This window comes from Lynx canadensis, chromosome A2 (genome assembly GCF_007474595.2).
Source record: "Lynx canadensis isolate LIC74 chromosome A2, mLynCan4.pri.v2, whole genome shotgun sequence".
Lineage (NCBI taxonomy): Eukaryota > Metazoa > Chordata > Mammalia > Carnivora > Felidae > Lynx > Lynx canadensis.
Genome location: NC_044304.2, coordinates 114693796 through 114710037, shown reverse-complemented (window position 1 = coordinate 114710037; position 16242 = coordinate 114693796). Strand labels below are relative to the sequence as shown.

Below are 16242 nucleotides of genomic sequence, written 5' to 3'. Positions count from 1 at the left end.
AAAAATTCCTATTTAAAGGTATTTAATGACAGTATATAGGGTATCATTCCAGCATTGACTGAATATGACCAGAATATTAATAATACTTATATCTAATTGGTAGAATTATGGTTTGTTTTCATCTTTTCTGTGTGATTTTTTTTTGTCATTCTTTAAATTTTCTATGATGAACATATTACCTTTTTAAAAAAGAAAACAAAAGAGAAAACAGAGAAAATGCCTTTGGAAATTCAAGTAATAAGGGAAAATATGGACTTAAGAAACTTGTAGAATAATTTAGATTTGGGGAACTTATTTAGAAGATATAACTTTGGGGGGCACCTGGTTGGCTCAGTCAGTTAAGTGTCCGACTTTGGCTCAGGTCATGATCTCACAGTTTGTGAGTTTGAGCCCTGCATCAGGCTCTGTGCTGACAGCCCGGAGCCTGGAGCCTGTTTCAGATTCTGTGTCTCCTTCTCTCTCTGCCCCTCCCCTACTTGTGCTCTGTTTCTCTCTGTCTATCAAAAATAAATAAATGTATAAAAAATTTTTTTTAAATAAAAAAAGACATAACTTTGGAAAGTTAGTAAGAGGGAGGGTATATAGAGCAATACTTAGAAATCAAAACAAGGGGCGCCTGGGTGGCGCAGTCGGTTAAGCGTCCGACTTCAGCCAGGTCACGATCTCGCGGTCCGTGAGTTTGAGCCCCGCGTCGGGCTCTGGGCTGATGGCTCAGAGCCTGGAGTCTGTTTCCGATTCTGTGTCTCCCTCTCTCTGTGCCCCTCCCCCGTTCATGCTCTGTCTCTCTCTGTCCCAAAAATAAATAAACATTGAAAAAAATTAAAAAAAAAAATCAAAACAAAACAAAAAAACCCAAAAAAGCATAAATTGATACTGAATAGGATAGGAAATAGGGATAGGACCAGAATAGGATAGGACCAGAGGGAGAAAGGAAGTAACAAGGCATGGAACTTATTAGAGAAGATAGAGAAGTGGAGAATCTTTCAGATAATTCCTGAATTGGAATTTGGTTATGTTTCCCAGACCTTAGAAGATGGCACCAATGTGCCGTCCCTCCCATTTACTGAAGCTTTCTAATGTTTCTTATTTTAAATCCTTTAAAGAGAGAGGTATATAGAGTTTTGAATTTCACAGATCTGTAAAATTTCAAAAAGTTAGAGTGGGTGGGATATCTGTATAGCATTGCCAACTTTTTATTTTGCCAACTCAGTATCTTATGAATTTCTACCATTCTAGTAATGTTTTGTTAACATTATTTAACAAAAGGGAGACGATTTGAACATCAAAAGAAGTGGGGAGAGTGGAAGTGAGGGACAACAATTTATAAATTAAACATAGGATGTTTAGCTTTTCTTGTTTCTCATTTCACTATGATCCAGTGAAAACTTTGTAATGGACTAAAATGAATGTGAGGACCAGCCCTTCAGAAACATTTATTTAAGGGGTAACTTGATGTAGCAACTTTTACCTGTAGAACTTACACTATAAAGCCCAAGTATACTCTAAAGCAGTGTCTTAGATGGTAGGACCCAGGAATAATGTTCTAATACATTTGAAGCTCTAATATTCTAATACAGACAGATAATACAACCTCTTAAATAAGAATGACTATTGATGTTTTCTTGAAACCACTGATGGAAATGTCAGGAAAGAACATATATCACTGGTTTCTGTCCTGTGTGACTCCTATGGACTGCCCTATAATATAATTACTTTCACATTTTTGGTAGAAAATTGCTAAGATACCAATTTTAACTAACCAGGGAACTGCGTAATCCTTCAAAAGCACAAGTAATATCTTGTTTTAAAAACAAGGAGAAATACAATTAAAAACTAGCTGTAGGATTTTGGCCAAGATTTTAGTAGAGAAACATTAGATTAATTCTATGCCACCAAAGAAAAATTGAAAAAAGGAAATCTTTGTACGAATGTTCACCAGCTGGAAGAGAATGAGGGAGGAAAGAGGTCTAAATAATCCAAAAGACTTAAGCTATTTAAGTAATGCTAACTCTTAAGCCACAGAAGATATATAAGAGGAACTCTATCAAATTTGTCATACATGTCTTTTTTAGTTTACTTTTGTTTTTTTAGATTCCCTATTCCTGTGTTCTCAATGGTTTAAAATCTAGTTATTAATTTCTCGTAACTCCTGACTTCCTGAATCGTTTATCAAATATTCTGATTAAGATATTTTGTACATTTTTAAGACTAATAGAAAAGAATTAGAAAACACTTGTATCCGATCAAGCAAAGCCTAGTCCATGTCTATGGAAAGAAAATTGATTACAGCACTGTGATGGCAAGTAAGTTATAAATGGTTATGATAGTGAAAGAATAGGAGCTTCCTGATGATATTGGTCCTAGTATCACACTACGGCTAATCCAGCCCTTTTGGCCACGTGGCAGTTGTTTTAGATTGCTACTCAGTTTGTTTGTTGATGATAACTATGCCAAAATGATTGCGTTATCTAGGAGGAAGGATACAACCCGAAAAATTTCATGGAACATTTGAGCTAGATTCAGTGACAAATGTATCCCATTCTTTCCTTAACCTTCTGATTGTAATGAATTATGGAAGTAATTAAAACAATCTTGGTTGCTTCCCACCCTCCACCCATACATACATATCCCTTCTAGGGGCACCACTGGTTGAGTGTCCAACTCTTGATTTTGGCTCAGGTAATGATCCTAGGGTCGTGGGATCAAGCCCTTGCTGGATTCCAAGCTCAGTGTGGCACCTGCTCGAGTTTCTCTCTCTCTCTCTCTCTCTCTCTCTCTCTCTCTCTCTCTTTCTCTCTCTCTCTCTCTCTGTCTCCTTTAGCCCCTCTCTCTCACTCGTGCTTTCTCTCTAAAAAAAAAAAAATAGTAATAATAATTAAAAAAAAAAAGAAAATTTGCAAATCCATTCTACTCAGCAAAAATCTTTGGTTGCTATAAGCTTTGCTTTCCTGGTTCAGACTTAAGGCCAACTTGATAGCCTGTATTTTCCTCCTGTGCAGTGTGTATGGACTACTTGAAGAAGAGACCTGAAAAGAGGCAAGAACTAGACTGAATGAGTTTTAGTCAAATTTTTATTTTCACTAATACTAAACATTATATATGGCCCTCCTAAAAGGACTATAACCACCAATACTGCAAATGAGTTTTGTTAGTATATACCCAAATCCTCTAAATTGTGGGAAATAAGTTTCTTTTTTTACTGTTGACATCTCTTATAATATAAGGCTGTTTAACAGATGGCTTATCTTGCTTTTGGTGTGGAATATAAATATTAAAGATGAAACTGTACTAAGCTAGTAAGTTAAATTATTTCTCATTGTCTAAGGTACTCTTAATTTTGTTCACATGGTGAATCACCTGGCTGACTGACTTGGATATGTACTGCTATGGATTCTTGATCAGTGTATTTGTTCTTGTGTATCTGTAGTAAAACCCTGCCCCTCTCCACACTTCTACGTCAGCTTTCCTGACCACCTAAACAGATTTCTTCTTATTTTTTGTTAGGGATACCCTTAGTGCAATTAAGCCATTCTGTGGATTAATTCTCCTGACTGATAAAATTATATGTGTATATCCTATATTACATATGACATAAACCACTTAATATATGTTTTTACATATATCACTTAACATGTGTATGCCACTTTGTCATCATCCAATAAATGACAGCTATTATATATTGTACACTAATGCTGAACACACATGCTTACTGTGGATGCATAGCATCTTTTTTTTTCTTGCCTGTTTGCTATTACTGACATTTAGAGAGCATGTCTTATACTAAATCATGCCTTGTTGAAAGAACCTACAGTTGACTTTTCATTGCTTCTTATTTGTGAACTTGTTTTTTAACTTATCTAAATCTTCTCCATCCTTTACATCCCAATTAAAATACATCTCCTCCAACTTGAGAACAGTTTTCGTATGTGCTGTTCTTTTGAGGAAAGTGATAGAAGATTTAGACTTTATTAAGCTCCTAATTTCAAAAAGCAGAAGCATGAGAACAGAAAAGTGCTCATTACTGGATAGGCAGTTCTTATTTCCCCTTTTTCTGTTTGCCTGGCCTTTTCATCTCCCCTCTCCTCACTTGAAAAGCAGAGCAGAAAAGGAAGAGGATTTGAAATTAGTTTGTTTTATTTTATAGTCTATACTTTTACCCAGATGGATAGGAAGTAGAACTGGACCAAATTTAGTAGAACTGGACCAAATTTTAAATATTTCTCAAACTAAAAGTTAGAAAAACATTTTTTCCCTTTTTCTACCTAGATTTTACTTACTGGTCTGATGATCTGGCAGTAGCTAATCTATGTTCTTTTCTCCTTTAGGTTCTGGTATATTCATGAATCAATACTCTCTCCAGTTAGCCTTATTGTAATTGTGCCTTCTAATTATTTTGTGGTAACTCAAAATATATTGACAACACTCTCAAAAGTTTACTTTTGGCTAGGAATGAGACAGCCCAACAGAGAATGAGAATCATGGCAAGAGTTTTCCTCACTTAAAAAATGATACTTAGAACTTCTCCCAGAGATGTATTTACAAAATATGCCTCCCCAAAGTATTTTTGTTTTAATGTGGTTTATGACTTGGGGAGATACCTATATGTGACCAAAGAGTAAATTTAATACAGAAATAGGAGTAATATCACCCAGCTGCTCTTTTGTAGGGCTGGGTGCCTATGTTTTGAATTTGTAAAATTCAGAGAAACTTCAGGATACTTCTTTGATGAAAAGAAGAGTCAGGCATTCATGTGGCATTGATCATTTTTATTTTGTTCTGCATTTTATTTAAATTCAATGAGGGATCTCTGAGAAAAGAATATCCTTAAATAGAGAGATCTGAGACCTGAAAAGTAAGTCAGAGAATTCTTGATTATTAAAAGGAATGACGAAAAGAAGGTAAAGAGATGCTCTTTATCAGTTAATGATGCAGGTGGATAGGATTAGATGATTTTGGGGCTTGGCTCAAATGTCACTTTCTTGGAGAGGCCTTCCATGACCATTGTTCTTTTTTTATTTTTTTAATTTAAATTTTTTAAATTTACATACAAATTAATTAGCATATAGTGCAACAATGATTTCAGGAGTAGATTCCTTAATGCCCCTTACCCATTTAGCCCATCCCCCCTCCCACAACCCCTCCAGCAACCCTCTGTTTGTTCTCTATATTTAAGAGTCTCTTATGTTTTGTCCCCCTCCCTGTTTTTATATTATTTCTGCTTCCCTTGTCTTAGGTTCATCTGTTTTGTCTCTTAAAGTCCTCATATGAGTGAAGTCATATGATATTTGTCTTTCTCTGACTGACTAATTTCGCTTAGCATAATACCCTCCAGTTCCATCCACATAGTTGCAAATGTCAAGATTTCATTCTTTTTGATTGCCGAATGATACTCCATCGTATATATACCACATCTTCTTTATCCATTCATCCATCGATGGACATTTGGGCTCTTTCCATACTTTGGTTATTGTTGATAGTGCTGCTATAAACATTGGGGTGCATGTGTCCCTTCAAAACAGCATCCCTGTGTTCCTTGGATAAATACCTAGTAGTGCAATTGCTGGGTTGTAGGGTAGTTCTATTTTTAGTTTTTTGAGGAACCTCAGTACTCTTTTCCAGAGTGGCTGCACCAGCTTGTGTTCCCACCAGCAATGCAAAAGAGATCCTCTTTCTCCACATCCTGCCAACATCTGTTGTTGTCTGAGTTGTTAATGTTAGCCATCCTGACTTGTGTGAGGTGGTATCTCATTGCAGTTTTGGTTTGTATTTCCCTGATGATGAGTGATGTTGAGCATTTTTTCATGTGTCGGTTGGCCATCTGGATATCTTCTTTGGAGAAGTGTCTATTCATGTATTTGCCCATTTCTTCACTGGATTATTTGTTTTTTGGGTGTTGAGTTTAATACGTTCTTTATAGATTTTGGATACTAACCCTTTATCTGATATGTCATTTGCAAATATCTTCTCCCATTCCATCGGTTGTCTTTTAGTTTTGCTGATTGTTTCCTTAGCTGTGCAGAAGCTTTTTATTTTGATGAGGTCCCAATAGTTCATTTTTGCTTTTGTTTCCGTTGCCTCCGGATACGTATTGAGTAAGAAGTTGCTGTAGCCAAGATCAGAGGTTTTTGCCTGTTTTCTCTTTCAGGATTTTGATGGCTTCCTGTCTTACATTTAGGACTTTCATCCATTTTGAGTTTATTTTTGTGTATGGTGTAAGAAAGTGGTCCAGGTTCATTCTTCTGCATGTCGCTGTCCAGTTTTCCCAGCACCGCTTGCTGAAGAGACTGTCTTTATTCCATTGGATATTCTTTCCTGCTTGGCCAGAAATGAATTGGCCATACGTTTGTGGGCTCATTTTTGGGTTCTCTATTCTGTTCCATTGATCTGAGTGTCTGTTTTTGTGCCAGTACCATACTGTCTTGAGGATTACAGCTTTGTGGTACAGCTTGAAGCCCGGGATTGTGATGGCTCCTGCTTTGGTTTTCTTTTTCAAGATTGCTTTGGCTATTCGGGGTCTTTTCTGGTTCCATACAAATTTTAGGATTATTTGTTCTAACTCTGTGAAGAATGCTGTGTTATTTTGATAGGGATTGCATTGAATATGTAGATTGATTTGGGTAGTATTGACATTTTAACAATATCGTTCTTCCTATCCAGGAGCATAGAATCTTTTTCCATTTTTTTGTGTCCCTTTCAATTTCTTTCATAAGCTTTCTATAGTTTTCAGTGTATAGATTTTTCACCTCTTTGGTTAGATTTATTCCTAGGTATTTTATGGTTTTTGGTGCAACTGTAAATGGGATCGATTCCTTGATTTCTCTTTCTGTCACTTCATTGTTGGTGTATAGGAATGCAACCGATTTCTGTGCATTGATTTTATATCCTGAAACTTTGCTGAATTCATGAATCAGTTCTAGCAGTTTTTTGGTGGCATCTTTTGGGTTTTCCATATAGAGTATCATGTCATCTGAGAAGAGTGAAAATTTGACTTCCTCCTGGCCGATTTGGGTGCCTTTTGTTCCTTTGTGTTGTGTGACTGCAGAGGTTAAGACTTCCAATACTATGTTGAATAACAGTGGTGAGAGTGGACATCCCTATCTTGTTCCCGACCTTAGGGGGAAAGCTCTCAGTTTTCCCCCATTGAGGATGATATTAGCGTTGGGTTGTTCATATATGGCTTTTATGATCTTGAGGTATGCTCCTTTTATCCCTACTTTCTTGACGGTTTTTATCAAGAAACATTGCTGTATTTTGTCAAATGCTTTCTCTTCATCTGTTGAGAGGATCATATGGTTCTTGTCCTTTCTTTTATTGACGTGATGAATCACATTGATTGTTTTGTGGATATTGAACCAGCCCTGCATCCCAGGTATAAATCCCACTTGGTTGTGGTGAATAATTGTTTTACTGTATTGTTGGATCTGGTTGGCTAATATCTTGTTGAGGATTGTTGCATCCATGTTCATCAGGGAAATTGGTCTATAGTTCTCCTTTTTAGTGGGGTCTCTGTCTGGTTTTGGAATCCATGACCATTGTTCTCAAATAGCACCTTCCTTACTGAGTTTATGTTCTTTTAGCACTTATAACACTGTAACCACCTTGTTTGTTCATTTGATACATAGTCTGTCAACTGCTGGAACTTCATGAGCTCAGGAACTTTGTTTTGTTCACTGCTGTCAGAGTTTAGAGAAGTGCCTGGCATACAGTAGAACGTAATAACAATTTGTTGAATGAATGAAAAATAGATGACCTCTTCCACTTCGAATTTATGATCCACTAAGTATAACTATGATTAAGTAAAATAATTCATTTTTTAAAAAATCTTACATTGAGAAATGCAAAATTCCTGCAGTTAATTCCTACAAATGGGTAAAGTTTTAGTAGTTATGAGAAACTAACCGCTGCGGTCTGAATGTTTGTATCCCCCCAGAATTCATATGTTGAAATCTTAACACCTAAGATGATGGTATTAGGATGGTATTAGGAGGTGCTGTCATAGCCAAGAGACGCCAGAGTTCCCTCTTCCTTCTGCCATTGAGGATACAACGAAAAGTCTACAACCCTCAAGAGGGGGCTACCCAGTTTGTTGTACTGTGTTGTAGCAGCCTGAATGGACCAAGACTAATCCTTTGCATTTCTAAATAAAGGTTGTAGTTCATCCTTTAACATATGATTGTTTACTTCTGTATGGGTAGCTGATACAGAAAATCAGAGAACCTGGAATCCTATTTCCCTTGTGAATCTTACTTATGTGTTGGTGTTTGAGAGAATTGTCTCTCTAGTTCTTACCTCAAGTAAATTTAAAAGTTGATGGGGCGCCTGGGTGGCTCAGTCGGTTAAGCGTCCGACTTCAGCTCAGGTCACGATCTCATGGCCCGTGAGTTCGAGCCCCGCGTCGGGCTCTGGGCTGATGGCTCAGAGCCTGGAGCCTGTTTCCGATTCTGTGTCTCCCTCTCTCTCTGCCCCTCGCCCGTTCATGCTCTGTCTCTCTCTGTCCCAAAAATAAATAAACGTTGAAAAAAAAATTAAAAAAAAAATTGTGTATAAATAGCAATAACTTCTTCTTCTGTCTATATCTTCTATCCTGAATCCTATACTTCCTGATTCTAAACGTATATATCCAATCCTGTAGCCATCTCTATCAAGATGTCTTATAGGGGCAGCTGTGTGGCTTAGTCGGTCAAGTGTCTGACTTTGGCTCAGCTCATGATCTCATGGTTCATGAGTTCAAGACACACATCAGACTCTCTGCTGTCAGCACAGAGCCTGCTTCAGATCCTTTGACTTCCCCTCCCTCTGCCCACCCTCCCCCCTACCAATAACTAAACATTTAAAAAAAGATGTCTTACCTTGTAAAAGTTAGAACTCTTTTTGCTGCAACTAATTGATAATCTATATAAAACTAGATTATGCTAAAGGGAAAATTTTTTGGCTCTTTGTTCCTGGGAAGAGCAGGGATGGAACTGACCTCAAGATCCACTAGATCCAGAGGCTCAAATGTTAATCTGGATATTCTCTACCATCTCTCTCTCATCTCATCTTCTTCATCTGTTAGCTTTGTATTTTCTTTGTGTAAGGCTTCTAGGTTGTAAGAACAGTGACCACAAGCAGCTGAAAGCTTACATTGTCTACCTTTAATGAACTCAGAAGAAAGAACCTCTCTCCCAGTTTTATTGTGAAAAACAAGGCAGCGAAAAGGCTTTGATGTTGTAAGCCTGAAGCTTCACAAACCCCTCTGGGGTCACATTTGGTAGTTTTATTGGAAGAGTACTATATCAGTTTAAATATTGGTTTGGCTGTTATAACAAAGATGAATAATGGTAACTTAAATAGATATTTATTTTTCTTTCACATAAAAGTCCAAGCTGGTAGATGGTCTGGGGGTAGATTGGTTATGTTTCTCAGGTGTTCAGACTCCTTCTTTCTTGAGATTCTGCCATTCCCTAGGATATTACTCTTCTCTGTATGGTGATGGATCACTATTATTACATGTGCCTTGTATCCTGCAAGCATGGAGAAAAAGAGTGAAAGGCATGCAACTACTTTTTAAGGGTACAACCTAGAAGTTGCACTACATTGGTTAGCAGATCATTGGCCAGAACTTGTCACGTGGTCACACCCAGATGCTAGGAAGACTCGGAAATGTGATCTCTAGCAGGTGGCTATTGTTCTAGTTAAAATTGGTGGGGGGGAGTGGAGGAGAGCATACCTTATGTCATTAAAGGGAAGAAGTAAAAATAGATGTTAGGGTGTTGACCTCTTGTCACGGGTAATTTTGTTATTTTATTTATACCACAATCACATGGTTATACTTGATGATATAGAAGAAGACTAGTTCCTAAAAGTAAGAGGGTTAGAGGTGCTATTAATGGAAAACATTAGTGTCAGGGGGAGAGTTCATGGCAGACAAAAGTGACATCTATACCATATACCTACGAATCAACATATCTGATAATTAGCATCTTCCAAAACAGTATCTCTTATTTGTCCAAGTTCGTTTAATAACACTACCATCCAGCCAGCTATCCAAACTAACTGTGGGAAAATTACACACTCTTCTTGTTTCTTCAGTCTTACCCCATGATTATACTTCTTAAGTGGGACTCCAATCCCACCCTTTCACCTTCTCCCCACATTACTTCTTTACCTCAAGCCACCTTCATCTCACTCATGGGCTATTTTGACAGTCTCCTCTCCAGAGGAACACTATTATCAAGACTAATCTGATCATGTCACTCTCTTGCTTCAAACAGCAAAACAAAAACCTTCAGTTGCTTTCAATTGCCTGCATGATAAAGCCTGGCAGGTTATAAAATACTCCATGATCTGACCCCTAGTTTGCATCTCTGTTACTTTTCTAGTGTCTTTCTATTCTCAATCTCATTGGTGTCGTGCTGTTTAATCCTTCTGTATTGTTGCCAATTGCTGTATTTTCGCCAGGAAAATGCCACTTTTTCTTCAAGGCTCATTCTGGGAAGCCTTCTCTGACCCTCTGCTTCTTCCACTAGAGTTTACCACTCTCTCCTTTTGCCACCTTTATAACTTATTCATTGCAGATATTTGTTTACTACACAGTCTCCATGATGAGATGGTAAATCCCTGAGGGAACTACGTGTTTCATCTACATTCCTAGTGTCTGACACAATGTAAATCTTTAAAAATTATTTACTGAATGAAGAAATGCATTAATTGAAAAAATCCTACCTTTTGTGTATTGATTCTCTATTATTTACTACTATCCCTATCATAAAGGTATATAAAGTGTAAGGAAAAAAATTTTTTTCTGAGCTTGCTTCTTTAGATAGTAAGAGGAATTTCTATTCTAGTTTGGATATAAGTCTTTATAATATCAAACAAAATTTGAATTGGTTTTATTTCAGGTACAGTTAATTTTTTTCAGTTTTTATTTTAGTCACCTCAGGCTGCTTTAATAAAGTACCGTAGGCTAGGTGGCTTAAACAATAGATATTTATTTCTCACACTTCTGGCTAAGAAATCTAAGGACAGGGTACCAGCAGATTTGATTTGTGGTGAAGGCCCTCTTTCTGGCTTATAGGAAACCACCTTTTCACTGTGTCTTTCCATGTCAGAGAGTGGATTCTGGCCCCCTTCCTCTTTTTAATAAGGGCACTAATCCCATCAAGGAGTGTTCCCATCCTCATGACCTCATCTAAACCTAGTTATTCGCAAGGGTCCCCAAATGCCATTATATTGGGGAATTGAGGCTTCAATATATGAACTTGGGAGAGAACATAAATATTCCAAAGTATCCCTGTTCCTTTTTTACTCTTGGTTCTAAAGAGTTCTAAGATCCTTCTCAGTATTAAATGAATTTTTATTTTTACTTTAAAGTTACTTTGAATTGAAAAAAAATAAAGTTTCTTTGAATTAATGATATTCTCAAGGGTATATTTTTGAAATGGTCTGTGATATACTTTAGCATGTTTAAATGAAGGCTCAGATTCACTGAGTGGAGGAAATATTAAGTCCTAAGTAGTAATTACATGTGGGAGGGGGTAAATAATGACAATCTATTGACTACTACTATCATAAGTGAAGTTTTATTATATCAACCACAACATGTTATGAGAAAACAGCTATTTTCTAATTTTATTAAAAATAGGAACTTACTTTTGTTTGTTTTAAAAGCAGTGCGTGTTGATCATAGAAAATTTAGGAAATACATATAAAGAAGAAAATAAATCTAGAATCTCAAGGCCCAGAGACAACTCTAACTTTGTGTATGATCTTTGGGCAGTAACACACACATCATTCACCTATTTGTTTATTCCAAACATGTGTTATGTACAGTTTTTACCCCTGCCATTTAAATAAGCTTTCAAAACGTCATGTTTAATTGTTTCATAGTATTCTCTGAATGATTTATATGATTTGTTCTCTGTGTTGGACCTTTAGGTGACTTCCTATTCACTATAGTAAATACACGTACTCCTTAAATATTCTTCATTATAATAAATACTTTAAATTTCAGCTTTGTTCATGGTAGTTTCTTTACAAAAATTAGTAAAATCTGTTGGTCTTTAGGATTCTACCTTTGATGTTATGTTTAAACTTATAAAGAATATGTAACTACTTGCTTCTGTTTTATTTCTCTTACGGTTTTTTAACATTAAAATTTTCAATCTACCTGAAATTTATTATAGTGTATTATATGGGACTTGAGTCTAATTTTAGAGTATTTTCTTGGAGCTTGCAGTTTGTGTCAAGAACTTTGTCAGGAATAGAAGATCATACCATAGATCTATTTATGATAAATAATACCAAATTTCATGTAGTAGGTTTTATGGTAACTAAAAATTATCAATTATTGGATTGATTGAAATTAGTGAAATAACTATATAATAACATACCTCTAGCTTTATATATTTTTTCCCCTCAGTTTCACTTGCCTAAGAAAATGTTCTAGACAAATGTTCTGTTTGGATAGATTCTTTGTTTCATAGCTATTAGGTTTGTTATGAGAGCATATCTAGTACATTGTTTCCTTATAAATGTTAAAAAAAAATAAACTACCTAAATTTTTACCAATTTGACAAATATATTTATTTTGTTTTTTCTAGAATCTGTGTTTGTGGCTATCCCCGACAACATGTAAGAAAATACAAAGGAATAAGTAGCAGGATACCAGTTTCTTCAGGGTTCATGGTACAAATGTTAACAGGAATTTATTTTGCTTTGTAAGTTCATTTCATATACAGAGTAAATCTTTGATCTCTCTGGAAAATCATAGTCTGTTGTGTTATTGCTTTTGTTATTTTATAGTTATTATATTAGAATCTCATTGGATAAACAATCAGCATATTTTTGTGAAAGAATATGAATCAAGATCTTGATAATAGTTTTATTATTTAAAACATATCTCTTAATGTTCTGAAGAATTTGTAACCAACTAAAACACTTCATCTTTCTTTTTAACTCAAGGACAGAATGAAAATTAGCAACACCCACATATACTCACAGTTTTTTCATTACTCTTTTTTTTTTTTTGCTGTAATTTCCAAATAGCTTTTTTTTCCCAATGAAGATCTTTTTCCATTTCCAGAAATTTTAAATCTTGAAAAACACTTAGAGCTTCTTTGATCATAAAGTTTATTATTAATTTACTATTAATTTCTAATACTGATGTTCAGTCTTGCTTAGTGCCTTAGATACTGGTATTTGTCTTTGAACCCTATCTTCTACTATATATATTTTACTATACTTTACATTATATTCATTCAATACTTTAATTTGTCTTAGTAGATTATAAGCTTCTTGACTAAAGGCAGAATTTGTGATCTTTGGGCTAAATATGGCCTGCTGCCTGTTTCCTTATTATTAAAACACATTTACATCTGTTTGTTTACATATTGCCTATGGCTGCTTTTGAGCTACAGTGACAGAGTTGAGTAGTTGCAATAGAGATTGTATGGCCCACAAGCCTAAAATATTTATTATCTAGCCCTTTAAGAAAAAGTTTATCAACCCCTGCATTAGACCATTAATATTGTCCCACAGCTCGTGGATGCTCTGATCTATTTATTTTCTCTCTTTATTGCTTTGTGTTTCAGATTTAGTAATTCCTATTGACCTATCTTCACATTCATTGATTTTTTTCTTGATGATGTTGAGTCTATTAATGAGCCCACTGAAGAGGTTCTTCATTTCTGTTACTATTTTATTTCTAGTCTTTTCATTTGACTCTTTCTTATGGTTTCCATCTCTCTGCTTAAATCACCATCTGTTCACACATGTTTTCCGTGTAACTATTTATCATAGTTATTTTAATTTCCCTGATAACTACAGAATCTGAATCATCTTTGAATTTGGCTCCATTGTTCTTTGTCTCTTGACAGTGGGTTGTTTTCTTCTTGCTTTTTGTGTGCCTTGTAATATTTGATTCATTATCCTTTTGTTCATGGATAGAACAATAGTGACTGAGGTAAATATTGTTTATGTCTAGAAATGGGCATGCCTCTTTTCTTCTAGGCTTCTAGTGGAGTTATTATAGGCAGGAATGAGCTGAGGTTGGATTTTGTTGTTGCTATGGTTACCTTCATGGCACCACCTACCTCAGATTCCTCTCATGGTCCCTGGCAGTTAGGGTGTGAGCTGGATTGCTGGAGGGTTTTTCTCAATGTTCTTGCTCCATCCTCAGCTTTTAGCTTTTCCTTTGTGTCTGTCTGTACCTCACAGACGATCTTTCTTCATGTCTTGTTCCTCCTTCAGCAATAGAGTACTGTTGCTTGTTTCTAAATGTGTACTAGTCTAGGTGGGGGGTTTGGAGGAAGTGGTGTTCTCTGTTGCCTGGTCCAGCCTCAGTTATAAGCAGGCCCTGTGTCCCTCTATCTGGGATTCAGGAAAGGAGGGTAGCTCTTCAGTGGTCCTGTCCCTCCTCCAGTGGTAAGAGACCCTAGTGGTCTCAACATAGGACAATTTCCTGATCCTTTCCCACATGTAGTTTTTTCTTTTTCTTTCTCTCACTGCCACAGTCAATCTTCACCTCTGCCCTTGGGGTGAAAGGGTTTGATACTCTCTCCCCAGAGGCTTTAAAACTTTGGTTTCACTTGAGAAAAAGGTTGGCTGGGTCTTCATGCCTTTCTTGCTCAGGTGGCTACTCTTCTCCTCTAGGCCCGAACTACCAGAGCAACTTCCTCTGGTCCCTTGCCTTGCCGCCAGTTTTTCTTATGAGTGCCTAGAGGAGGTTTGTGGTAAAGAGCTTGTGAGTGGTTATGAACTCCCCTTGTATCTGCTCCTAGAGATTCTATACTCTAGTGCTGGCCCATACTTGGCTTTTAGCAATTTGTTTAAAAAGTTTAGCTCAAGGGGCGCCTGGGTGGCGCAGTCGGTTAAGCGTCCGACTTCAGCCAGGTCACGATCTCGCGCTCCGTGAGTTCGAGCCCCGCGTCAGGCTCTGGGCTGATGGCTCGGAGCCTGGAGCCTGTTTCCGATTCTGTGTCTCCCTCTCTCTCTGCCCCTCCCCCGTTCATGCTCTGTCTCTCTCTGTCCCAAAAATAAATAAACGTTGAAAAAAAAAATTAAAAAAAAAAAAAAAAAAAAAAAAATTTAGCTCAAGTCTTCTAACCTGCTTGCATTGTGGCCTATCTATATTCAGAGGCATCTGTCTGCCCTTAGGTTTTAGGCTACTTGGCTGCCCTGTGACTTTAGCTCCTTGCTAGATTCATGGAAAGCTAGGATTTTCTAGATTATCTGACTTTATCTTGTTTTTAGGGTGGATAACAATGCTGTTTCTACTTTTTAGGCCTCACTTGCACCCTTTATATAATTCATACTTCTTTATTTTTGTTGGCAGATGACCAAATCATTATTTCTGTGTCCATTGTTATCATGTATCTAATTTTTAGAGTTTGGCCATATCTTTGAAAATGAATATGCATAACATACACTCTTCCCCCACCCCCCCCCCAGTATCTATCTGATATTTGCAGCATATATCATATACACTTCTAAATGACTGTCAAAATGCAAAGAAGTAATTACTTAAGATACTGCAAGCCACAGTAGTTGTAGATTCTCACTAAAATCTGTGGGAGTTACAGAGTAATTTGACCATAAAGTGTTCTGAACATTATTCTATGATATATAATTTATTATGCTCTGACTTGTTTTGAAAGTGTAAAATGCTTTGAGATTGCCTCTTTTTTTTTTTTTTTTTTTTGATATCTGGCTATAAATAGACATGTTCTTTAGAGAAGAAATATAGATCTATAAAATTTTCTTTGCTATTAGTATCATTTTCGGATAAAATTGAAAGGAATTCAGAGATATAAGAATAAGTTTTCAAGGAGGATGGCATGCTAAGCAGTGTGTTAATGTGATCTATTATTTTACTCAGCAAACATTTTCTCATTGTATTTTGTTCAAATATACAGAATCAATTAAAAATAATTAATACTTTCTTCATTTAATTTTATAGTTATAATGGAGAATGGGATCTAGCTCAAAAAGCATTGGATGATATTATATACAGAGCTCAGCTAGAATTATATCCAGAGCCATTGTTGGTAGGTGCCTCACTTGTTTATATAAATTTTGTAATTTAAGATTTCTCATTTTAGAACTATAAATTGAGAAGTAGCCATTCATAGTGCATTAATGCCATTAAACTCAGTGATTCATGCTGTTATACTAGACAAATTTTATGCTTGAAAAGGTGTATATAATGGAATTTGAGAATTTCATTAAGCTAACTTCTGAGATATTTAATAGTCTTTTAAACTT

The 16242-nt window shown here is 36.2% G+C and overlaps 1 protein-coding gene across 2 annotated transcripts in view; it reads left to right on the top strand.

Annotated features, from left to right (window-relative positions):
* FAM126A (family with sequence similarity 126 member A) overlaps positions 1 to 16242 on the top strand; it is a 105666-nt gene that overhangs the window by 69134 nt on the left and 20290 nt on the right. For both annotated transcript variants that reach the window (XM_030308091.1, XM_030308092.2), the window contains exons 8-9: positions 12582 to 12698; positions 15938 to 16025. In XM_030308091.1, coding sequence (XP_030163951.1) covers positions 12582 to 12698; positions 15938 to 16025 — 205 coding nt within the window. The remainder of the gene's footprint in view (positions 1 to 12581; positions 12699 to 15937; positions 16026 to 16242) is intronic.